The sequence below is a fragment of the Triturus cristatus genome, chromosome 3_2 (assembly GCF_964204655.1).
Source record: "Triturus cristatus chromosome 3_2, aTriCri1.1, whole genome shotgun sequence".
In the NCBI taxonomy this organism is placed as follows: Eukaryota; Metazoa; Chordata; class Amphibia; order Caudata; family Salamandridae; genus Triturus; species Triturus cristatus.
In genome coordinates this window covers 686985607-687012105 of record NC_140584.1, presented here as the reverse complement: position 1 = coordinate 687012105, position 26499 = coordinate 686985607, and the positions used below count along the sequence as shown (strand labels likewise).

Here is a 26499-nt window from a genome sequence, read left to right as displayed (position 1 = left end):
TTTGCCTCTTGTGTTGATGAGTCTTTGCAGTGTTCCTGATCGGAGGATAGGATTGTCTCCTCATGAAATAATCTTGGGGCAGAGTGATGAGACTGCCAACTGTACATGCAAACGGGCTTGTGAATGTTACACATGGCATGATTCTTAATTACTACAAAGGACTGGCTGACATGGTGCGATCTGTGTCTCATGAGGTTGAAGTCGCCACAGCCCCGCTACATCAGAAGCAGTGCCATGACTCCAAACCCGGGAACTGGGTTCTGGTGAAGAATCATGTTAGGAAAACATGCTTGGAGCCTATTTGGCGTGGTCCTTACCAAGTCATTTAATGATGACTGCTGTCAAGTTCAGTAGTCTCACCAACTGGAATATGCTACCCACACTCGCAGAGTTGAGTGCCCCCTTGATGATGTGACAGCACCTCTCCCAGAAGTACTAGTTGTAAACAAAAGAAATCAAGGAGCAGGTTGGACAAGCTGTGGGGGGACAGACAAGAGCCTGAAGCAGGATATGTTTGGTTTGAGAGGGGCCTTGATGAGTCAACAGTCGAAACTGAGGCAGGAGAGTCTCGTCCTGTGGTGTTGACTGAGCCAGATTCATATGCTGACGAAGGACCTAGTGCTAAATTAATGTGTGTGAGAACTGGAGAACATTGGCCAAGAAGGCAAGAGAGAGAAAGAGCAAGTTTGCCTGAGGAATGTGTGCCACCAACTATTCTAGAGAATACGGAGAACTCTGACCTAAGTGACAGTGAAGGTGAAGGGCTTGCACTCAGGAGATCCAAAAAAGCCAGAGTACCCTGTCAAAGGTATTCTTCACCTGAATGGACATACTTTGCAACAGATGACCAAGTCAAAGAGTTTTGGGACCTGGAAGATCAAAGTGCAAATCCAGCTGAATCTCTGTGAATAAATATACTTGTGGCTTAACTGTGTTTTTAGACTTAACCTTGCCACTGAACAGATTGACACAAATTATCATTAGCTTGATTTCTTGACTGAATTTTAAAATGCACTTTTGAATAGGGATATTTTAATTAGACTTTGCTAAAAGAACTAAGAAGAGTACCAAGGCCCAAGGCTGCTGAAGGAGCGTAACAATGTCATCAAGAACACACGAAGTAAGGCTAAGGAAGACTCACAAAGACTTTGGAAATAATTTATTGCACAACATTTGAACTTTGTTTTGCCATCAGCACAGGTGGAAACCCCCAGCAAAGACACTGCTGCTGCTATTTTCCACCCTACCGTCTGATTCTAGAAAATTTATTAATAACAGTAGACGTAGGTACATATTAGCAGGTGTGTTAAATAGCTGTAATTTTAGTTCTGAATATGTAGCTTAAAGGATTATAAACACCCATGTCCCAAGTTCAACTGAGATTAGATCTAGAGTCACCCCTAGTATCCTGAGATCTACTGATAATAGATTGAATTCACTGGATGAGAGGGAATTACACAGATTCATTTAGACATGGTCTTTTTTCAAATGTTTATTATACGTTGCTCTATGAGTACATTAACACTATAGAAGCAAAGGATTGCTATGTCTGTATGCAATAACCTGCATCAGCTAAAGAGAGTATCACATATCATCATATCCTTTGACTTATGGTTTTACTTGTAGCCTATTAATGAGTCTTTTGTATGGACATGGTCATTTTCAGTATTATTTTTGGCATTAGGATTAGATTTTTTCAGAAGACCTCATATTTAACCATTTGAATCATCACCCTGAGACAATAAATATAGAGAGAACTGAAGGATTGGATGGAAACTAAATCAAAGAAAGTTAAAATTGGCTATCGGTGGGCTATAGAAGAAATTGAGCACCACAAAGCAGGAAACGAAGCATCAATGAGGCTAGATAGGAATCACAAAGGGAAATTACGCATATTCAGGGAAAGGTGCACAACTGACACAACATTTGTGCGAAAGAGCGAATGTCAACACATTTTTAAACCTAAAGGACATTGGGAAACATTATTAGTAGGCAAAGATCTGGCTATTCCTGGAGTTTAGGTTTGTGGAGAATATGCAGGATGGTATGGTACATTTTATTTAGGTATAGTTTTTCTGAAGATTTATCATGTTGAACAATTTGATGATTCAGTGTGGGAACAGAAGCATAGGCCCACAAGAGGAGGTAATGCTGGAGAAATAGTAGGAGATATTTTTGGTGCAATGCTTCCATCTGTAGGTGTGATTTTGAATAACATCAAGATTAGAAAGTTGTCCACCATAGTGGATAAACTGTCCACCAGTATAGCAGGAGCATTATTAGTTGTAGATACTGAAATGGTTGCTATAAGGTCTTTGGTTCTACAGAATCGCCTTGCTTTAGACATCCTCACGAAAGAGAGCGGAGTCTGTCAGATGTTAAAGGCCCAACAATGTTGTACTTGCATATCTTACAAGAGTAAAGATTCGAAGAATTTTATTATAAACATCAATGATTTGTAGGAGTTAAAGCAGCAGGTGCTTGGGAAGCAATTGGAAATGGATTTGCTTCAGTAGGTAGGTGGTTTTGTTTTCTAGGAAGTGGATTAGTGGGTTCCATCTCAAAGCCCCTTGTGATAACTGCTCTTTTTGCAATGTTCCTGGGTTCGATCTTTAGGGGAAATAAGAATAAACACGCAAAAAGGGGAATGAAAAGAAGGAGAGCAGATGTAGAATTAGAGGAGAGTCAGTGTAGATTCTAGGATGACATGCAACATCTGGAGGAATCCAGACGAAAATGTATGAAACCTTTGAGGTTGTGATTGGTCCATCTGATCAGATCTGCATCTGGTTTGTGATGGCTAGATTCGCAATCGGGGGGGGAATGGAGCAGCGCAATTTTAGCTCAATCGTTACACACCACAGAAACGCAATATTTATGTGCAGTTAGCACTATATACCTGCGTGTCTTAACTTTATTAATGAGAGGTGAAGTATTCAAATGTATTACTGAACTGCTTTCACTGTTGAAACTAGAGATTCATAAATATGTGCACATAAATGTTTAGGTTAACTATGAATGAAATGCAGTTCTCATACATATTTACACTTATGCCTCAAGTTATGTTGCATTAATTTGAAAGAGCATTACACAATGTAAGCATGAACTCATTTACCTAAGTTACATTTATATTACTGCATTTATTTGGAGGTTATACATGCACATATAATCATGCAGTCAAAGCTACATTGTAGTGTTTGGCTAAGCTGATTTAACTAGGTCTGAATTTCAAAATGTATTTTTCTGGTTGCTTTGCATGTTCTCTCCTCTGCAGACGCAGTTTCAAAGGCTTTGGTAGCTAGAGAAAGGAGTATTATGTATTAGAGATAGTGAGGCCTAAGAAGAAAATCTTGGCAGAGACATGAAAAATTAATAAGCTAACGAAGCTTTCTTTTCGTCGCATATCAGTAACGGTAAACTAACCAAGGTCGTGCGAATATCCTGGATTCGTGGGATGGGAAAATCAGTAGATGTTGCCACTGTGCAATGTGAGGTTCAACACCACTGGCTCCTGGAAGGGCGGTATGAAGGTCGAATGATGAGAATGTATCTGTGTGTTTTAATTACACTGTTAGAGTTTAGGGGTAGATCCTTTTGAACTTTTAGAGATACAGACATCTCGGTTTTTCCCTATTCTTGGGAGTATACAGCTATATGCTAAACACTTGTTCCCTTTTAGAGGATTTCTACTGAAATCCTCACTATGCTGACACCTTCCTGCTTCACCTTCATACTTCTGAGATTGCACTGAGGTTTGCCATTCACAACCATCTTCAATCTAAACTTAGAGCCCTGCTTAGATGGCTGTAAGACTTTTACCTTTTGTACTTATGGGGCAGCACTAAACACATATTGATGCTATCAAACTGAATTTACTTTGCTGATTAACGCGTCCTTTCAAATTATGTATCCAAATGATGCTTCATTTGCAATTATTTAAATTGACAACTAAGTGTAATAAACCCACTTAACTTTAGCCACCGATACCTGGTCCTTATTGCGTGTTCAACTGGGCTACAGGAATTCGAATTGTTTTATTGAATGCTAACTCCTTTACTTGTCAGCCAACCACAAAGATCTACTGAAGGAAAATTGTACCTGTGTGCCAACGTGCCATCAGCAGCTTCAAACATCCCTCACTTTCACATCCAGAATGTTTTTTTTTTGTACAAAGCAAAGTGAGCTTTTACTATATTTCCAACTTCGGAAATACATAATGAAACCGTTTTCTCCTCTTTTTATGACTGAAACAGTTCAATATTTCGCTTAGTGTTTTTAATGTACATGCCCTTGGTTAAAAAAAAGCATAATTTTCATGTTAAGTGCACAACAGAGTGGTGTGTTCTGTTAATGTCCCCAGAATGCCAAATGTTTAATACAGGGTGAAACACATTACTATATGTTATGATGCTATTATTCTGTCTCTGGGTTTCTGCTGCGCGAGGTTGGCTGGTCACACCTGGAACACTGCTGTGTTCCAAGTGGTCGGGTCATTCTTGGAGTGGCGGTTGCTGGAGGCAGGAGTCTGGGAACCCTGTCCCTGAAGAAGCCTAAATAAAACTTACTTCGTTGGATTTTCTACTTGTCCAGCCTTCTTTCTTGAACACTATACTGTTTGGTTCGCTCTAGTAAAAAGAAAACAATACAATTCCATACTTAAAATATGTGGTTTTAGAAAGAACATGCTTGGTCCTCCAAAACAAATGTCTCTAAAAGTCAGATTTGAACCCGCCAACACATGTCCTTGTTTTAGAATATAATGTTTAGGCTTTGTTTAATTTTTAAGAAACAAAAAGCTGCTTAGACAGTGAATGTGCTTTTGCTTGAATTGGTGTAAATCCATTAAGTAGGTTTTGTAGAAATTTGCATTTGAACATTGTTTTAGGGTAGGCAGGAAAATGCTTAAAAAAATGAGTGTTGTCTGAACTGTTAAGCCAGTTGGCACACCATTTCTGGACCTATTTTGAAAAAATATTCAAACTTGATTGGACACAGGAACTTTTTCTCCTGTAGTCTACTTCAGATCTGCAGACTAAAACATGGGCTCACAAGCCCTAGAAATTCACTGAAAAAATACAAGGTTAAAGTAATGTTGTGGTTAGAATTGGTTATAACATGTTAATGTATGTTTCACAAAAACCTTAGAAATTCGCTTAAAAACCACATTTAAAGAAGAGTTATGGTTGTGAACTAAAATCACAAAAACCTCCGACATTTGCAAGTTCTTGTTAGCTCTGCAATCAATTAAATCGCACAAACGCCTTGTAAACCATACCTTGTCGAATACATAAAGTGAGATTTGTGTCAGCCCACTGGTCAAGATTGGATGGCTTTCTTGTCTCAGTTCCCTACTCTTGATTTGATGTCTTTCCTCCCTATTCTTGTGTTTGTCCTGTCCTTGGACTATTCCTGCTGTACCATCCTTTTGATTGAATGCGTTAACCCTTCTACTGCTGACACATGGACAGACATTACAATAACTTTTATCGTAAAGAATGCACTCCAAAATGGCTGCACATGCATACACATATATATCAATGTACTGGCAGCAATTCTGGAATTTACTTACAGCATTCAATCAAGCACTGGCAAAGCCAATAGCTTCATGACCCATTATAAAAGTAGAGATAAAGTGGGTTTGTCTATGCTTCTATACGTTTCTGCTGTTTGATAAATTTGTACAAAACCTTTAAAAAAAAACTACCCAAATTAGGTACAGCTTGGAAAGTTATATGCAGATCCATCAAGCGGTAAGGGTAATGACGAAGGGGTAAAAACAAAAAAAAAACGTTTCCCATTTTTTAAATACCATGTGAATCATTGCTTTCTGCTACAGGAAAAAAAATGTACGCCAAACTTGTCATGAAACTAGAACCTTGCTTCAACTAGTGCCTCCAATTGGTTTGGTGAAAATTTACTGCACTGTTTCGGAGAATTTAGCATTACAAAAATGTGCTGGGTAGACTTCCAAGGGTAAGAAGCTAGCGATGTCTGGACCACAGTTCCACAAATGATAACCAAACCAAATAAAAAAAATATAGCCCTCCCATTGCACGAGGGAGTTTTTTTTCCATATGTCTTTTTCAGATCTGCGGACTTCAAACTTAGTTTGTGAAGCAAAGGCTTTGATTAGATGGTTACAGGAAATAACATTATCTTGCAGCCATCATTACAAATAATGTGCATGGATCCAACGTTTAAAAAAAAAACGATTGCCAGGTTGAGTAGGAGGCATCCCTCCCTAAAGTTTACAAGTAAAAAAAAAGATCTTTGGTGTGCAGGGTCAACTCCTTGTGGCCAACCTCCACTGTGATCGCCCAAAGCTGAGTGCAGCAGGGGTTTGGTCACTGGGCCATGCCAGTGGCCAGGCCCTCTGGCCAACCCATGCAGTGCACGACCAAAGACCGTAGGAAAGGGAAAGTTTGATAGAATTTGGATGTAGAATATTTAACAAAAAACTGAAATTCATTGAAAGAAACAAATTAACACCCAAAAAAACTGAAATTCACCAATTGTGGCTATCTCCACAAACTGTAACACACAGAAAAGACCTGCAAACCAGATCTTGTAAATCAAATACAATGTTTATGACCTCACAAAATGTATACCAATACGCCATAATTAAATAACACATACCCCAAAACTAGAAACAGTACTATATTCACATTTACTCAATATATGTGTTAATGGAAATGTGATACATAATCGCAATACATAATCAAAAAGATTGTTTATGTCATTTGCATACGTTACAGCAAGGTTGAAGGTATGAGCAGTTCATTTGATGAGTCAGTTATGATTTGCATGTCTGTTGTACAATTATGGATTGTTCAGCCAACCATAACTAGTGAATTTAATTTTTTTTTTAAATTAATTTGTAACCATAACAGTACTTTAGCTGTTTTTTAGATAGATAGATAGATAGATAGATAGATAGATAGATAGATAGATAGATAGATAGATAGATAGGATAGACAGACAGACTGTATTTAGATTAGAAATACAGCTACAGATATATTTCATCAATAACCCGCAGTGCAGTAGAATGCACTTCTCATCTATTTACCTATGACTGCTGCTGTCCCAATAGGTTGAGGTGAGGCAGATTTCCAATTCACTCCTGAAGGTGTTGTCCACTTGGCCACATTTCTCTCAGCAAAGAAGGCATATTGGCTCGCTTTGGCCTGGTCTGAGTTAAAGAGACTTGAAAACAATTCTCTTTCTTTCACCATTCCTTCAGCAAATGGTAGCTGAACTGCGGCTCGGATCGCCTCAACACAAACTTGGTGAGATTTGGCTCCATGAAACTGCTTCTTTAATTTCACTTTTGCATCATTAAAAAGTGAGTCCACATTTGGCGGGCACTGGATGGGCTTTGAACACATTCTTCTAGAATCCAGTGGCTGACCTGGAAAGAACAAATCATTTCAGGGGGATCAAACAATAAACTAATGTATAAACCGGCAATAACAGAGTATTTATCTCCTAAGATCCACCAGCTTGTTCAGACTACAAACATGCCAACAGAATGTGTTTAATAAATATTTTCATATAGCACTTTATACCGCACTTTTACCATTTGTAAGCATCAAGTAACAGTTGTTACGATCACTTAATTTAGCTGTACGTATTTTCCCAATCTCAGAAGAATGAAAAGCTGAGTAGGCTTGGCCAGGTCTACCTGGAAGCACAAACGAATTCATGTCAACAATGTTACATGTAATAAGGTTGTGTGTAGGAAAATAAGCACCACCCTACTCACACGGACCCAGGGTATCTATATGTAGTGGTTACAGTGGACAATGTGTGTGATATCTGGTAATGGTTAGCTCAATGGCAATGTTTCTGGGTGAGGAGATGTCGGAGAGAGAAAAGAACCAAGTACAGCAAGACATTTATGAATATTTGCGTTTTATGTAAATACGTAATCAACTCAATCAATAAAGGTGCGGGATGTCCCAAGTGAACATAGAACCTAAATATCAAATTTGTGACAGTTTGTGACATACAAATAGGCAGGGCCAGACCAGGAAGCAAAACAGGCCCTGGCAAACTGCTCGGCCGGTCCCCAGGAGGGGGTACGGGAGATGCGGCCGAGCTGTTCTTTAGTCCCGATTTCATACGATTTTGTTAGAGGGGGCCGATATTGCCGGCTCTCGGTAACAAAAATGGCCCCCCAGGGGCCCAAAACCCGCCTCCACCCTGGCGGCCCACCGGGGGAACGAATTATCTAAACCTGGTAAAATCTGTAACATGAAAAACATACAGTACTGTATGTGAATGCATGCTTCTGTGTTCATGTGCTAAACTTGCAGATCTTACCCATAAGAATATTTGGAGTAAAGATACAAGTGATTGCCTCTGATAGTGTGGAAAGAGCCCTGGTTCTCTCTGAAACAGGGTTTTCAATCTTCTCACCAAAAGAAGCCCAGATGCACATTGTCCCTTGAAATCAATTGGCTTGTCACGGTCTGACCAATTTTGACTAGTGAGAAAGCGGTAAATAGTAACTGGAATTTTATGAGACACTCAATCCGGAAACTACTAAAATCATGGTAACATCTAATTTGTGTAAAACATTTCTCTCCGACTAAAGAATGAGCTTCAGGGGTATAAGGATTTGTTAAGATAATAGTGAAAGCATGTCATAAGCTTTTTTAGTAACTGAAAAAGAACAGTAAGAATCTGTCACAAACTTCTTGACGAAAATATTAAAACAAGATATTAAAACATCTCATCAGCATATTTGTATCCATAAAGCTCCAATGCTTAAACAAGATATGCTGAATTACTGTAATGTGTTTATTGCTATTGTTTTTGGTGCTCTAACACTCATGCCAGAAATAGGCTTCATTATGTGACTCGTTTGTTTGTGCTTACTCTGATGACTCATTTGTGGTTTCTCTTTGGCAGCAGGTGTCAGTTCTGAAACATGACCAAATGACCTTCTGACCCTGATGACTCACCTGTTTGTGCCGACTGGGTTCCCTCTGGAGAATGAAGGGATTTGAAAAATGGGATACAATAGGGATCTCACAGGTGGGAGACCTTTGGGTTAAAGAAGAGGTGATGCCTTTCTCGGCCCTCCAGGAAAGTGATGAGTTAGCCGACACCGAACGGTTCCACTACATGCAGGTGTGACTCGCCCTCCAAGCGGCGATCCCAAAGGAAAAAAATCCTTCAGAGTCCTCACCCCTCGAGGCTAGACTCCTGGATAGGTACATGCCCCAGAAGGCCATTTCCCGAACATATTTCAAACTGATAAATCACTCACCTCACCCACTTCCACAACTTAGTGCTAAATGGGAAAACAACCTAATAGAATTAGAAGAAGAAAAATGGATGGAAGCACTAGCATCCACTAAGGAAGGGGCAATATCCTCCAAACTAAAGCTTGTGCAGCTAAAAATATTACATAGAATCTACGTCACAGGGCCAACATTGGTCAAAATGGACAATAGCGAGGAGTCTGGCTGTAGATGGTTATGTGGCCAAATGGGCACATTTTTTCATATCATATGGGAATATATCAGCAGATTCTATAGTCACCTTATATATGGGAGAAGCTATGGAAGCATCAGTGACAACAGATGCCAAACAGTGCTTATTACATATATGGGAACCAACTGACTTGAGTAACAAGGAGAAAACATGGGTGACACTGTGCTTGATGGTTGCCAAGAGAAACATTGCTAGAAAGTGGGGAGTGCAGACGGTTCCAACACTGAGGGAATGGGAATAAGATATGGATTGGTGCATGTTCAGGGAGAAAGCAGTGTATGCATCGAAGGGATGCCCTAAGAAATGGATGCAAGTTTGAGGGAAATGAAATACATATAGAGGGAACATCTGTGAGCCTCCCGAGCTAGCGCCGCAATTATCCCCGGAAGAGTCAGACATCTAATGTTCTAGTGAATACTGGCTGGAACAGAATTATTATAGCACTACTGATTTGTATGTAACACAATACTGACTCCTTTATTGTGACAAGTGTAATAAAGGAAATCTGTGCTGTTGTTTTGTTAACAATAAAAAGAATTTAAAAAAAAAAAAATAATCACCTTAAAGCTGATTATGAAAGGTGAATCTCCAAAATACATGATTATATTATGTGCAAACACTATCAGCTTGTATTTAATATTTATTCTCATAAAATTCACATTATCTTTATCAAAATTCATACTTTCTTAACTATAACAACCAAGAACATCACGAGTGACATGAATTGGAGCAGAGAGAAATCGCAGTCCTTTCTCCTTCCCATCTGCAGCATTAACAATATGGAGGTCAAGCCATTCAAAATTATTCAACCCTAAGTGCATTGATATCTGGTTTAATTAAATCTTTTGTCCAAAGCAAAACCTTGACTAAAGCCATCATTTAGAGCTTGTCGGAGTGGGAGCTCCCACTCTGCCTAACCTGAGATACCCTCAATTGGATTTAGAGTCTGCAGAAGCAAACTGTTTATATTGTTGGAGCATCCACTGGCTGTGCCAGTGTGAACCTATGCCTCTTCCACAGTAAACGTTTGGGAGAGAGAAAAACCACCAGCACATCGGGACCATTTATGTTTTTTGGTTAGAGAACTCCAAGAGTCTGTTTTCTCAAAACAAAAAAGTTCACTGAGTGGGAACTTTAACATGGCAAACCTACAGTGCTGTCAGGAGAGCTGGGGCATTGTTGGCTCCCTTTAGTGAACAGAGATCTCCACCAGTCAGATAGAAGTATTTCAAACTAGAGCAGACGGTTCAACATCAGGTGGGCCTGGCCAGGTCCTCTTCACCCCCACTTCCTTGGTAGACCGCTTATGGGGGTCTAAATGATCACCTTAGTGTTGCTGGCACACCTTCATTTACTCTCAGCAAACAATCCGATCCAGAGCTAAGTTTACAAATTTATTGGCCAAATTTATATTCATCAGTATTAAAGAGTGGAGTATTTTCCTGTTCTGCCCTGTGTAAAAGTGTCAGATGCTTCAGCTACTAAAGAAAGACTTGGACGGCTTTATGCTCTCAGCCAACTCTGATTGTGGTCAGTAGTGGTCTGAAAAGTAAGTACACATGCTTGTTTTGATGTAGATAACCTAATCAATCAATCAATCAAGCCATTTATAAAGCGCACTACTCACCCGGAGGGTCTCAAGGCGCTAGGGGGGGGTGCCGCTACTGCTCGAACAGCCAGGTCTTGAGCTTCTTCCTGAAGGAGAGGTGGTCTTGGGTCAGGCGTAGGTCGGGAGGGAGGGAGTTCCAGGACTTGGCGGCCAGGTAGGAGAAGGACCTTCCTCCTGTTGTCGCTCTACGGATGCGGGGGACGGCGGCGAGGGCGTGGCTGGCTGATCGGAGATGGCGTTTGGGAGCGTAGAAGTTGAGGCGGTTGTTGAGGTAGCTCGGGCCTTGGTCGTGTAGGGCTTTGTGTGCGTGGGTGAGGAGACGGAAGGTGATTCTCTTGTTGACGGGGAGCCAGTGCAGGTCTCTCAGATGTCCGGAGATGTGGCTGCTTCGGGGGATGTCGAGGATGAGTCTGGCTGAGGCGTTCTGTATCCGCTGGAGTCTCTTCTGGAGCTTGGCGGTGGTTCCGGCGTAGAGGGCGTTGCCGTAGTCCAGTCGGCTGGTGACAAGGGCCTGGGTGACCGTCTTCCTGGTCTCGGTGGGGATCCACCGGAAGATCTTCCGTAGCATGCGCAGGATGTTGAAACAGGACGAGGAGACGGCGTTGACTTGTCTGGTCATGGAGAGGGAGGAGTCCAGGATGAAGCCCAGGTTTCGTGCGTGGTCTGTCGGTTTGGGTGCGGTGCCCAGGGCGGGGGGCCACCAGGAGTCGTCCCAGGCGGAGGGCGAGGAGCCCAGGATGAGGACTTCCGTCTTGTCTGAGTTCAGTTTCAGGCGGCTGGTCATCATCCACTCGGCTACGTCTTTCATCCCTTCGTGGAGGTTGGCTCTGGCGGCGGCGGGGTCTTTGGTCAGGGAGAGGATCAGCTGGGTGTCGTCGGCGTAGGAGATGATGTTGAGGTTGTGTTGGCGTGCGATGGCCGCAAGGGGGCTCATGTAGACGTTGAAGAGGGTGGGGCTGAGTGAGGATCCTTGGGGGACGCCGCAGATGATTTCGGTGGCCTCTGACTTGTACGGTGGTAGGCGGACTCTCTGTGTCCTTCCGTCGAGGAAGGAGATGATCCATTCCAGTGCCTTCTCCTGGATTCCGGCGTTGCTGAGGCGCTGCACTAGGGTGCGGTGGCAGACAGTGTCGAAAGCCGCGGAGTGGTCTAGGAGGATGAGGGCCGCTGTTTCTCCGTTGTCCAGCAGGGCTCGGATGTCATCGGTGGCAGCGATGAGGGCGGTCTCGGTGCTGTGGTTGGCTCGGAAGCCAGACTGTGAAGGGTCGAGGGATCTATTCGTCTCGAGGAAGGCGGCCAGCTGCTTGTTGACGGTCTTCTCGATGACTTTGGCTGGAAACGGGAGGAGCGAGATGGGGCGGTAATTCTTGAGTTCGGTGGGGTCCGCTGTTGGTTTCTTTAGTAGAGCACTGAGTTCGGCGTGCTTCCAGCTCTCAGGGAAGGTGGCGGTGTCGAAGGAGGTGTTGATGATGTCTCGCAGGTGGGGTGCGATGACAGCGTCGGCCTTGTTGAATACGTGGTGAGGGCAGGGGTCGGTCGGAGATCCGGAGTGGATAGAGTTCATCGTGTGGATGGTGTCTTCTGTGTTGATCGGGGTCCAGGCGCTGAGGGTGGTGGTGGGGGGCGTTGGTGCGGTCATGGGGGGCGTTGTTTGTGGGATGAAGCTGTTGTGTATGTCAGCGATCTTGTTGTGGAAGTAGGAGGCGAGGGAGTTGCAGAGGTCTTGCGATGGGGTGATGTCGTTGTTTCCGGCGTTGGGGTTGGAGAGCTCTTTCACGATGTTGAAGAGTTCCTTGCAGTTGTGTGCGTTGTTGTCCAGCCAGTCCTTGAATGCAGTTTTCTTGGTGGCGTGGATTAGTTGATGGTGCTTCCGGGTGGCGAGCTTGAGGGTGGTCATGTTGTCCAGTGTTGGCTCCCTTCTCAAGGCTTTCTCGAGGGCTCGGCAGTTCTTTTTGGAGCTCTTGAGTTCATCGGTGAACCATGGGGCCTTCTTGCTGCCGGGTCTGTTGGGCGGGGTCCTCAGTGGGGCGAGTTCGTCCGCGCAGGTGCTGATCCACTTCGTGAGGTTGTCGGCGGCCTGGCTAGGGTTCGCTGAGCTGGCTGGAGGGTGCTGTCTCAGGGAGGCGGCGAGCTGGTCGGCTGTGATCTTGTTCCAGCTTCTACGAGCCTCCTGTTGCTGGTGGTGGTGGATCATGGTTCTTCTGAAGGTGAAGTGGACGCAGCTGCGGTCCGTCCAGTGGAGTCCAGTGGCGTGGCTGAAGGCGATGTCTTTGCTGGATGAGAAGATGGCGTCGAGTGTGTGTCCGGCGAGGTGGGTGGGGGTGGACACCAGCTGCTTGAGTCCGAGGTTGGCGAGGTTGTCAAGCAGGGTGGTGGTGTTGCGGTCGTTGTTGTTCTCCAGGTGGAAGTTGATGTCCCCCAGGAGGATGTAGTCAGCGGAGGGGAGGGCGTGCGGGCTGATGAAGTCGGCGATGTCTTCGCTGAATGTTGTGCGTGGTCCCGGGGGTCGGTAGATCAGGGTGCCTCTGAGGGTGGTCTTGGGGTCGGTGTGGATCTGGAAGTGTAGGTGTTCGGCGGTAGTCAGGGTGTCGTCGGTGTTGGTCATGATGCGGATGGTGTTCTTGTGGACGATGGCGATGCCTCCTCCAGTCTGGTTGTCGCGGTCTCTCCGGGTGATCTTGTATCCCTCTGGGATGGCGATGTCGGGCGCTGAGGAGTCGTTCATCCAGGTTTCCGTGAACTAAGTTTTTGCTCTACTCACCTGGACTGGTCTTTCAGTTTCAGATAGTGAGCCAGGTGACCACATGAGAGATTGACTGACTTGTGAATCTGACCTGCTGCTACCCCAGATGTAAACACTGATATTATTCACCTTGACAAAGCTCCTGGGTAGTTTATACCCAGAGTGAAATATGTTGATGAGACAAATGCTGCTGGGAAAGGGGCAAAAACACTCACACTCCACACATGGTTCATTTCGGATTTAAAAGAGAAACATTTTTGTTTTGGAACCATAAAGAATAAAGTCGAATATAAGAAATTAAAAACAACAACAAATACATTAATACTTGGATCAAAAAACTGAAACGAAGGTCTGATTTTATTCAGTCAGAGATGTACTTATTTCTAAAGAACGAACAAATGGAAAATACCATAGTCTAAACATTGACAAAATGATCAACCATCTTTTTGGTTGGTAAAGCTACACATTGACCATTACATTTTTCTATAAATTACTGTTTTAAAAGCAGTCACAAACAGTTTCTTTGCTTCTAAGAGAAACAAAGGTATCCACATTTTGAGATATATTGAGTCTGTTACCTTTGCAACTCTAGAAATGTGATGCACATCAAATAAAATGTTGCTGGGCCCAAGCAGAGGTGCAAAATTTGTTCAGGTTTAAACGTCTGATTATCACATTCTGTAGTTCTTATGCAGTCACTACAGTAGAATGTGGCATCTTGAAGTAGCCTGTGTAGTTTCATATACGGTGCTTAGCTGCCACCATGAAACTCACGTCTCTCCCTGTGTCAGCACAACCCCTAAAGAATACAAAGAATACAGCCAACCGGCAAGCGACCCCAAGTGCCTGCCTTTCTGAGAGTGTGCTCCTTGTTACAAATGTGTGTGGTTGAGGTAGGCTGACAGGACATTCCTTATTATTAGGAAATGTATGGTCTGTCTGCTTAACATCAAGAACATTTCAACCTTGTGAGTTAATTAGAAGGTCATCATCATGACAGGTAAAACGTAGGGCATAAGAAATTGTGTTATTAATTTGTGAAGGGGTTATCCCTGCCAATTTAACAAACCTACTATCCTTACGTCAAAACAGAGTTCTGAGAGAATCTCTGCTCAGTCCCAAGTAGCTATGACACAAGCAACAGGTAGGTCAGAGACATGTGTGCTAAATTCAAACACCCCCAACACTTTTAAAGTAAGAACACAATATAATTAAATCCCCCAAACCAATTCAGAAATGTAGAGAACAATTTATTGAGCAAAAGACACCAAGATCATCAAAATAGGTTAAGTTGAATTGCAATATTCATTTTTAAAGTTTTACAGCAAAAAGTACTTTGAAACACTTGCAAGCACTATAGAAAACCAACAGTGGCCCACGACATAGGTACAATTTCATGCCGGCCGTGGTAGAGGGGAGGTCAGATACACCAAACTGGCTGTACAAGTCAAAGGTTTACTTTCAGACTTATGGGCTGATTTAGAGTTAGGTGGAGAGGGAACTCCGATATCCGGACAGAGTAAAGGCAGTTGGAAGTTCAGATATATGTTCTAGAGTGGGCTAACACCTGGCAGTGTTTTCACTGTTTGTCACTGCCAAGTTTAACCGTAAGTGAAAATTTCAAGAAGCCCCCCTTGCCATGGGAGAAAACTCCCATGGTGACAGAGGCACTGATTTTTTTTCCCCGCAAAACAAAATCCCACTTTGGGTTTTTGTTTAGGACAAAACAAATCTTGTAAGTTGGCAGTGCAGCTCCATCATGTTGACGGAGCCATCCGTCAAACTTACAATGCATTGACAGGAAACGTCGTGACGGTGGTTGCTCCCAATGCCTGAGAGGCCCGTTGGGCCAGCGGACATCTCAGACTTTTTCAGACTGGGAGTTCATCATGGGGACAGAGTACTTTACTCCATCGCCCTGACGATGTACACACCCAACCACCAAACTCTAAATCAGGCTGTTAGTTTCCAACTGCTGGAAAAGCTTCTTCTGGTCAGTCCTGCAGAGTTTTTAACGGTAGGGTTTAGGCTCCAGGTCTTCTGCAGTGTCTGGTCCTCTTTAGTCAGCTGGGCCCTCTCAGTCAGGAAACCTTCTGCTTTTTGTGTCCCTGAAACAGGCAAACTAGGACCAACCACTAGACACTTGAAGAACAGTCCTAGTCCCTGGGTTTTAGCAGGTGTCAAGAGCCATTGAGTCCTTAAGTGAGTCCTCTTCTGCCAGCAGGAGTCAACAGTCAGCATTCTTCATTCAGCAGTGCCATCTTCAGATTGAGTATTCCCAGGTCCAGGAATGTTCTGGGGAGGTAGTGGTTAAGGCGCTGAACTTATCCTGTGCACCAGCCAGTGACTGGAGAAAATCTACTACCCAATCCTAAAACTTTTCTTGCAGTCCCCCACTTCCTTTTAAAGTATGTCCGCTCCGGCTTTACAGTATAACTGCCTATGATCCCCTGCTTCAACATGGGAGGGCCAAGCTGCCACAAGGTAGGTATGTGTTCAAGGTCTTGGCCCCTCTTCTACCTGATAAGGTCAAAACTGAAATTCCCTCCTACTCTGACTTTTTCTGCTTAGGTTACCAAAACTTGCCAACAATTGCATCATGAAATCAGATTTTTAAGACTAAGTAGCAAATAACATTGAAACATTTTCTAGCTCTTTACCATGTTTTGGCGATTATAACCACACTTAATCCTACTAGGGAAAGGTCAAGCCAGGCCTAAAATGTGAAATATATGTTGGGTTTTAATTCACTGTGAGGGCACACTAACTCCAATATGTAATGTGTCCTATTTTTATAATTAGCATCGTACTCTGTGGGCTTGCAAGTCACACTTTAGGGGGGATTTGTTCATATGCAAAAATAGGATTTTCATACATGGCAAACGAGTTTACCCTGTTGAACATCACTGCGGTACATTTAAACTGCTGCCTAGCCAGAGCACCGTAATGCTCCTGAAAGAGCAATGCTCCTAACAGGCATATATTTTTTTACTTATGTGGGTGGTGTACATTTGTGTTGCAACTTAGATATGACATTTCATTGTCCATGCCATAGGTGCACTTTAGGCACCATTTACAATTGCAGGCCTTTAAAACAATCTTCGAAATGTTACCAGACCTGCAGGTCTAGTAATGTGGGTAAGCTACTTGACCAACTCTAATGTACTTGACCCATAAACTGTTCTCAAATTGTGTGATCATAGTCAAATATTTTATTTTACCTAGTCACCTTTTTCTTCACTATCACATATGACAGCACCTCGAGATATGCGAGTTCAGCATGTCTGCTGTACAAAAACTATTCCGTTTGATTTAATAGACTAAACTTTTGACCCACATATAATGAGAATATAGCACACTTGTAGCAAATAGATAACCCCTGATTTTCCGCTTATTTTCCCAATAGCATTGTCAAGACAAGTGTAAGGAATACTTCTAAGTTCACATTTAAAAACTCCTGCTTTTAATAAATATATCACTAAAGCATGATGTGGTAGTGCACTGTAATTTACAGCATCACATTTTCCATTTAAATGACCACAAACCTTCCCACTGACATGCAGTTTTACAAATAAAACAATCTGTAAGAAGACATAAGCTGACATTTCATCTCTGTATTTGAATGCACAGCAAACGTGACAAGATAAAAATAGGATGCAAAGGCATCGTTATTTCTCATTCAAATGAAGAGAACACCTGTTCTTTGCCAGCTGGAGCTCTCGAGCCATAAAATAGCACACCTGATAAAATCTGACTCACCATAGATAGTGGGCAAGTAGATTTTTTGAGGCTTGAATGTACTTACTGGGTTGTTAAATAGGCCAAATAGAGAGTTTCATTGTACAGCACATTTTAGAGGGGAATCACCAGCACTGCTTAGCTTGGGTAAAGTGCACAAAATCCTAAAGCCAGCAAAAGTAGGGTCTAGAAAAAGGCAAAAAATGTGAGATGACTTTGGAGAAAAGGTAGATTTGCTACAGAGGAGCATCCTGTTAGTCTGCAAAAATAGATAAAACATACAAATGATGGGTTCCATGATGGAATATTGTTAACATAAATATCGTCAGAAATAAATATCGTCACTAAAATATCGCTTACATTAATATCGTCATCCTATACTTAAACAAGGATTCACACAAATATCGATTTTTTTTTATCGACAACCCTAATATCGTTCACACTAATATCGACAACATAAATATCGACTACTACATGATCGACTTTATTTTAAATAACATGACCTTAGACATATATATCGACTACACTAACATCGACGACCTATCTGCTTATAGAAATATACAAAAAATATCGTCTTTTTATTACCAACTCGATATGCACTATTCTTTTATTTTACACACTTTTTTTTAACTATTTAACTTTACAAAACTATTCACACATATAATTATTTAACGGTTTTCTAATTCAAAATAACGTTGTCGACCAATGATTTTGAAATTTCACTAATTGAACCAATCAAAAGCTACCATTAATTAACTCACTAATATAAAAACAATTATACACTTAACGTAATTTACCATTTTTGGGCCAAACTTGGAGAAAAACAGTTACCTTGCTGAGATAAGAAAATACAAACCTACGACTACAACTACAAAACGTCATACTACACTTGAAGTAAGCAAAATCCCATTGCTTTTTTCATTCGAACTTAGCATAAAGTAGATAAACTCCCTAAATTAAAAAGTGTTCTTCTTTAGAGTGAAAAAAGAACATGTTGAACTTATCAACAACAACCAGAAACTTACATGTAAAAACATTTATTAACTACCTTATCCATGTCTACTTAGATAGCTGACAAAAATTATTTAAACTTGCTAAGTAAATGTACAATTTACTTCATATATTAACAACTACTATCATCCAAATACTATAAGTAACACAATGATTAGAAAAAAAAAATGAATGCTGCACTAGGTTGCTGTCCAGTAGCACAGGCGCAAAGGAGGATAGTTCAGTTAATCCATGAATGTATAGGCAGCATACGTGGCAACTGCTTCCAACAAAAAATCGTTTGCAGGGCCACTAAAAGTCTCAGCCATCCAATTAATTAAAGAAAAGGAACATACGTGTTCTTCAACCATCGGAGCCTCTAGCACAATCAGAGGGCAACCGGAATGTTCCTCTAAATAGCTCATAGCCAAGAAGTCGTAGGCAGCCGTTGATATGTCCCAATTACCCAGGATACCATGCGCCGCACCACAAGCCATAATCCGGACACCAGAACAGGCCAACTCGTGAGACACTAAGGGCCTCATCAGTCGATCGAAATCCGGCACCGGAGACACCGTGTTGGTCAAGCACAAATCCAGAGGCCATTCAAAGGGACAATCCAGGCAGTGAAATACAGGTTGCACGCAGGTGAAGTAGGAATACCTGAAGGATAATCCATATGCCAGGCTTAAAGTCGCCAATGGCAGAGTACCATAAAAGTCAAGCATCCTATCACGAAGAAGATGCAGACGTGACAGGTGCTCGTGTGGCACAGAAACAGCAGCCATTCCGTAGTATGAAAAGTAAAAGCAGCACACCTGCCACCAGCGCCAGAAGCAGCGGAACACCTCCAAAGATGCTCGAGAAAATCGAATGAAAAAATGCCGGAATCACACCAAAAATAGTTTGGAAAGAGGTCACGAGGCCTGAGCCTACAAGTTTAAAAAAATAAGCCAGGCCGGTCGTGGACGAGGCATTGAAAATAGTTAGGATCAAAGCTCCGAAATGTAGGGGGAGGTCAGTATTCAAAACCGCCTGTGCCTCAGTGCGCGTATTAGCAACGTGAAGGACAAATGTTTCACGAGAGGAAGTCAATGACACCTCTTTTTGGAACAATACAGCTCTTATTCTGCTCAACTTGTTGAACTCTGCTTTCAAGGTTGGAATCGAAGGCCAGATGGAAACATCCAGCCGCCCGTGCGGGGGTGAAAAGAGAACATTATTGCAGGAGACAACCCTCTCCGATACAGTTACTATATATGGGATTCCCACTAACATCCCGCAGCAAGCTTCATTATTCAAAATTAAATAACTACTGTTTGCAAGCAGCGTCAAAGAAGGCGTAATCACAGGCACTGGGACACCTCGTAGGACGCAGGCCAAAATCGGGGCTTGTACATTGCATGCACCGTGTAATTGAATGTGCCTACATACCAAGGAATGATCTGGTGTCGTGGTACATTCCTCACCATTCAGATAAACCTCAGTTCCGTCCCTAGTACATCTATACGTAAAGGGGAGGGACCAAACCTCATGTATGAAAGCGGTGCCCAGCTGTTCATATCTACCCAGAGCATAATGTTTCATACAAGACGTAAACTTAAGAAGTGCGAAAGGTAGAATTATTAACCCGTATATAAGCCACGTGACTGAATTGATTTCCGCCACAGAGAAAGGTAACGGTTCTAATTTTTCAATATGTAATAATGAATATTTAGCATCTTTCATGGACATAAATAGCTGCTTATCAGTAATGTTACAAGGAATGAATAACGATGTAGTGCTCAAATAGTCCCAAGGGACCCTCCCTGCCTTTAACGTCTGCAAAGTCCATGCAAACTGCATAACAGAACGCAACTGGTTTTGACCATTATATAACACAGACATATCATCATGCACAATATCAACAACTGACGAAACAATATTATCTAATGTATAAATTCTGGAAGAGAGAGTGCTAATGCTGTTATCTATAATGGCTAAAACCTTTTCCATGTTTGCTTGGTCAATAGCTCTCAATCTTGAAGCCGCCTCAATTGGCGAAAATTTCCACACTTCGTTGTAAATAGCATACGCCCACCTTTTGGTTCTGCCACCCACAGGACCTTTAACAAAAGAATTCAAATCTATTTTGTCATATAACTTCGATAAATGAACTTTGACAGATGCTAAGGTGGAATGTCGCAGCCAGGATTGACATAACTTTCCCACAGAATATGTAGTTACAGTATGTGACGACTCAAACCGAGGGTCTACGCGTTCCAGAGGACTAAATACCCTTTTGATCAAAAATAAATTGTAAACTCAGGGAAAGTTCTGGATAGTAAACCATAATAAATTACTATTCTAACTCCAATCCAACATAAGTCAGGGAAAGTGCTGGATAGTAAACCATAATAAATTACTATTCTAACTCCAAACATAACATAACTCAGGGAAAGTGCTGGATAGTAAACCATAATAAATTACTAATCTAACTCCAATCCAACATAAGTCAGGGAAAGTTCTGGATAGTAAACCATAATAAATTACTATTCTAACTCCAATCCAACATAAGTCAGGGAAAGTGCTGGATAGTAAACCATAATAAATTACTATTCTAACTCCAAACATAACATAAGTCAGGGAAAGTGCTGGATAGTAAACCATAATAAATTACTATTCTAACTCCAATCCAACATAAGTCAGGGAAAGTGCTGGATAGTAAACCATAAAAAATTACTATTCTAACTCCAATCCAACATAAGTCAGGGAAAGTGCTGGATAGTAAACCATAATAAATTACTATTCTAACTCCAAACATAACATAAGTCAGGGAAAGTGCTGGATAGTAAACCATAACATAAGTCAGGGAGAGTGCTGGATAGTAAACCATAATAAATGACTATTCTAACTCCAATCCAACATAAGTCATGGAAACTGCTGGATAGTAAACCATAATAAATTACTATTCTAACTCCAAACATAACATAACTCAGGGAAAGTGCTGGATAGTAAACCATAATAAATTACTATTCTAACTCCAATCCAACATAAGTCAGGGAAAGTGCTGGATAGTAAACCATAATAAATTACTATTCTAACTCCAATCCAACATAAGTCAGGGAAAGTGCTGGATAGTAAACCATAATAAATTACTATTCTAACTCCAATCCAACATAAGTCAGGGAAAGTGCTGGATAGTAAACCATAATAAATTACTATTCTAACTACAAACATAACATAACTCAGGGAAAGTGCTGGATAGTAAACTATAATAAATTACTATTCTAACTCCAATCCAACATAAGTCAGGAAATGTGCAGGTTAGTAAACAAAATAAATTTTTCTATCTAAATTATTTTTTAGACCCTATTCCCCTATAATACCAAAATAACGCTTCTTCAATATTAATTTAATATTTTTTATTAATATTAAAAAATAAATTTCGTGTAAAAATTTGAATTTCGATGTTAAATTTTGATTTCATGATACATTTCTAATTTATTAATATTTTATGCAATTTTTAAAGACTACATTTTTAAATTACTACCCACCCTAATCCCCTATACCAAAAACCCGCTCCTAAAATTTTTATTTGAAATTTTTAAATTTAATTACAAATTTAAATTCGTAAACATTTAGAAATTTAAAATTAAATTTTTAATTTCTTAATTATTTTCAAATTTGTTTATATTTTATAATAATTTACTATTCAAACTCCAATCCAACATAAGTCAGGAAATGTGCAGGTTAGTAAACAATATACATTTTTCTATCTAAATTATTTTTTAGACCCTATTCCCCTATAATACCAAAATAACGCTTCTTCAATATTAATGTAATATTTTTTATTAATATTAAAATATAAATTTGGTGTAAAATTTTACATTGAGGTTAAAATTTGATTTCATTATAAATTTCTAATTTATTAATATTTTATACAATTTTTAAACACTACATTTTTAAATTACTACCCACCCTAATCCCCTATAATACCAAAAACCCGCTCCTAAAATTTATATTTGAAATTATAAAATTTAATTACAAATTTAATTTCGTGAAGAATTCGAAATTTCAATTTAAAATTTGGATTTCTTAAATATTTTCTAATTTGTTTATATTTTATAAATTTTTTAAAAACCAAATTTTAAATTACTACCCACCCTTATCCCCTATAATACCAATAACCCGCTACTAAAATTTTAACAATTCTTTTGTAGAAAATATTTTTTAACACATATTATTACTAGTAGGAGTTTTGTAAGTTTTTTAAAAACATAATACATATTTTTTTATAAATTTTATAACAACTTATATTTTTCTGTCGATATTATATGAAACGACATTTTGTTCAACGATATTCTGTTCATCGATATTTTTTTATGACGATATTTTTGTCATTCTCACGAAACGATATTTTTTAAAAAGATATTTTCTATAACGATATTTTTCACAGTCGATATTCTTACCACGATATTAATGCTAGTCGATATTTTCCCGTCGATATTCTATCTTTATACCCAAATGATGTGCTAAATGATTTGTCTGATCAGCTTCTAAGCTTGATTTCTCCCTCTTTCAATCCATCACAGAGACAGGTTGGTCCAAGCTGCTCACTGACCTCTTGTTATCCTCAACTCAGTATTTAATGCTGTCCTAAACTCCTTTATGTACCGAACACTTGGTTTCTATACACTTCTGCAAGTCTTTTAACACTGTGACCATACTAAACCGAGTTAGGTCTGACCCAGTGGTAGACAACCTAACCATTCCCTCTAGCCCAATTTCTATTGAGAATTGGATTTTAAGGGTTGAAAAGACTCCTTTGTCTTTCTGGGACTTCTGCTACCATTTCTACATGTACGTGATTCTGGCCCCGTAATGCACACGTTTTGTGTAGAAAAGGAAGACCTGTAACTAGTGAATACCTCTCAACACCTCCAAAATCTCTATTGAGATCTGTATCACGGTTACTTGTCAAGGAAGGCTGTGGCTTACTAGAAAAGGCTTAATTTGTGACAGTCATTGCCATTGGGGCCCACCAGCAGTTATTTAGGAGAATCAGCACTCTTCTTGCTGGCCTTGTGGGCTGCAATCCTAATTAGATCCATTTAAAGCAAGAAGGCTCCACCTGCATCTCCTTCTGGCCTGCTTAGGCTGAGGCAATCGCTTCATCCTAGATAAAGTTTAGGCAGTTAACTTGCTTTTCAATTACAAATCTAGGGCCTCATTTGGTCATCAGTGGGTTGGACTGCAGACAGCTATCGTGGGTGTCAGGAGACCGCCTAACAAACATTCGGCGGTCCAACAGTCGGATTAAGATATGACCACGCTGCTGGCAGTCAAAGTGCACTTTCACACGGCAGCGTGTGCTGCGGACCAGGAAAAGGGCCACAGCACAAGCCACAGTGCAAAGAAGCACTTTGTATATATACATGCACTGTGTGGTGCATGACACACTGTGCAGGTCCGTGCTTGAGGGCACTACATGTGCCCACAGGCCTACTTTGCAGTGGCCAATGAGGGACGAGACCCTGTTGGGGGCCCCCCAAGTCCCCTTCTGACAGCCTTTTCATGGAGGTCAGACCGCCATGAAAAAGCTGTTGGAAAGGGACATCGTAATCTCAACGGTGTTGCCTGCCTCTGCAACGCCTCCATGCAGGTGAACGATTCCGACCTCCCCCCGGCCGGGGTCACTGATCCAGGCAGCGATCCATCCCCCAACAGACAAGGGTCCGACCGCCAGCACTTTAATGCAGCAGTCGGACTGAAGGGCTGTAGGCGGTGGGACTGCTACCAACGTACTGGCGGTGGCGGTCCCACCGCCATCGTGATAGGGCCCTAAGTTCTGACTAAAATCCCTTTTCTTTGCTGGTCTAGAGAGACACACTTACTAAGGTCTTCACCCTGCCAAAGGACTGCAGGCCACTTTCTGGTTGCTGGCTGACCCATGGGCTCTGTTTCAACCCCTACATCCTCGGTTGCCTCTAGGCACTATGCAGCCTGTCAGTACTTCTTGACTCTCACACTCCCAAAGCAGTGAGAGGACCATCCTCTATATTGTCAGTAAAGGCATGAGCTCCAGTTCACCGAGAAGGTTCCAATGGCACCAACCCTTGCACTATCTGGACCAGTCACGGCCCTGCTCAACAGCCCCCCTAAACCAGGACACAACCCACGAGAAGGGAGCCTTGCTAGTACCATCATGAAAAGTGATCCTTACGAGTCACGGCAGAGGCCTATCCACACACATCTAACTTTTTTTATTGTAGAATATGAAATAATATATTGTATATTTTATTGGCGTCTTGCTTATAGTTAGCAATACATGGTTTCTGACGTGGCATAAAAAAAGCAATAGTTTCTCATAGTAACAGACTGAAATAACATGCATATAAACGTTATCATTGCCACATGGAACCTGAAAACTACCATGTGTGTTTCCCTTTTGATAAGAACTTTGGGGCGCTTCAACTATGACATTCCCAGCATAAATTAGGAAATGAGAGTAATATCAAAAGAGATGGTCTTCAGACGGAATTGAGAACAAGAAATAGCTATATTCAGAGTCTGATGAGCAACTGGCCCAGATATGGGTGAAGACCAATCCAATCCACTGACTGTGTGGATGCAACCCTACCCTTATTCAATCAACCAATCAATCAGGTTGTACTTGTATAGCACGGCTTATCAAATGAGATGATATCCAGACGCTGTGCTGCAGGTATCAGTCAAAGAGCCAGGTCTTGAGTCCCTTCCTGAAGTGAATCAGAGAGGGTGCGGAGGTGGAGGGAGCTTCAGGCTTTGGGGGTGAGGTGGGAGAAGAAGCATCCTCCGAAGCGAGAGCAGCGGATGAGTGGTATTTGTGTGAGGTAAGCGGAGTGGAGACTCCAGGGAAGTTGGTGGAAATGTAGCAGTAGTTCATGTTGGCGGGTCCTTGGTTGTGGAGGGGTTTGTGGGTATGGGTAAGATGCTTGAATCGGCATCTCTTCTGGACTGGGAGCCAGTGAAGGTCCTTCAGGTGCTGGATGATGTGGGTCCTCTTGGGCAGGTTGAAGATCAGTCTGGCAGCTGAGTTCTGGATCATCTGGAGCCTCTGTAGGAGTTCGGTGGTGGTGACAGAGTGCATTGCCGTACTCCAGGTGGTAGGTGATGAGGGCCTGCATTTTTTTTTTTCTGGTGCTGGTGGGGAGCCACTTGAAAACTTTGTGGAGCATGTGGAAGCAGGCTGAGAAGGCAGTGTTGACCTGATATTTTATGGAGAGTTAGCTGGTCTTTCGGTGTTGGGGTAGGTCCGAGCACCACCGGCCACCAGGAGACATCCCAGAGGGCAGGGATTCTGCCGAAGATCATGACTTCAGTGTTGTCTAAATTGAGCTTCAGGCAGTTGTCCTTCATCCAGGTAGCGACTTTCTTCATACAGTTGTGGAAGTTGGTCTTCGTCAAGTTGTGGTCCGCTGAGAGCGAGAGGACAAGCTGGGTATCGTTGGCGTAGGAGATGATGTTGACGTGATGCAATGGGATCTGACGATGTCTACGAGTGGTGTCATGTAGAGGTTGATGAGGGTAGGACTGATGGGTGAGTCTTGGGGTACGCTGCAGACGGTGTGCTTGGGTTGTGAGGTGAAGGGAGGAATGCGGGACACTCCGGGTGCGTGCTGTAAGAAAGGATGCTAGCCATCTCAGCGCATCATCTGTGACTCCAATCTGGCATAGTCTATCGATGATGTTTAGTGGGAGACGGTGTTGAAGGCCGCAGAGAGGTCAAGCAGGACCAGGGCAATTGGTTCTCCTCTGTCAAGTAGGGTGCGGATGTCATATGTTGGGGTGATCAGGGCTGTCTCGGTGCTCTGGTTGACACTGAAACCTGATTGGGCTGGGTCCAGTAGGTTGTTTCTCTCCAGGTGTTCAGTGAGTTGGTGGTTGATGGCCTTCT

General features: G+C 41.9%; 1 protein-coding gene across 2 annotated transcripts in view; it reads right to left on the bottom strand.

Annotated features, from left to right (window-relative positions):
• LOC146857972 (peroxisomal bifunctional enzyme-like) overlaps positions 1-26499 on the bottom strand; it is a 357734-nt gene that overhangs the window by 96437 nt on the left and 234798 nt on the right. For both annotated transcript variants that reach the window (XM_085648736.1, XM_085648735.1), the window contains one exon: positions 7067-7408. In XM_085648736.1, the coding sequence (XP_085504862.1) occupies positions 7067-7408 (342 nt within the window). The remainder of the gene's footprint in view (positions 1-7066; positions 7409-26499) is intronic.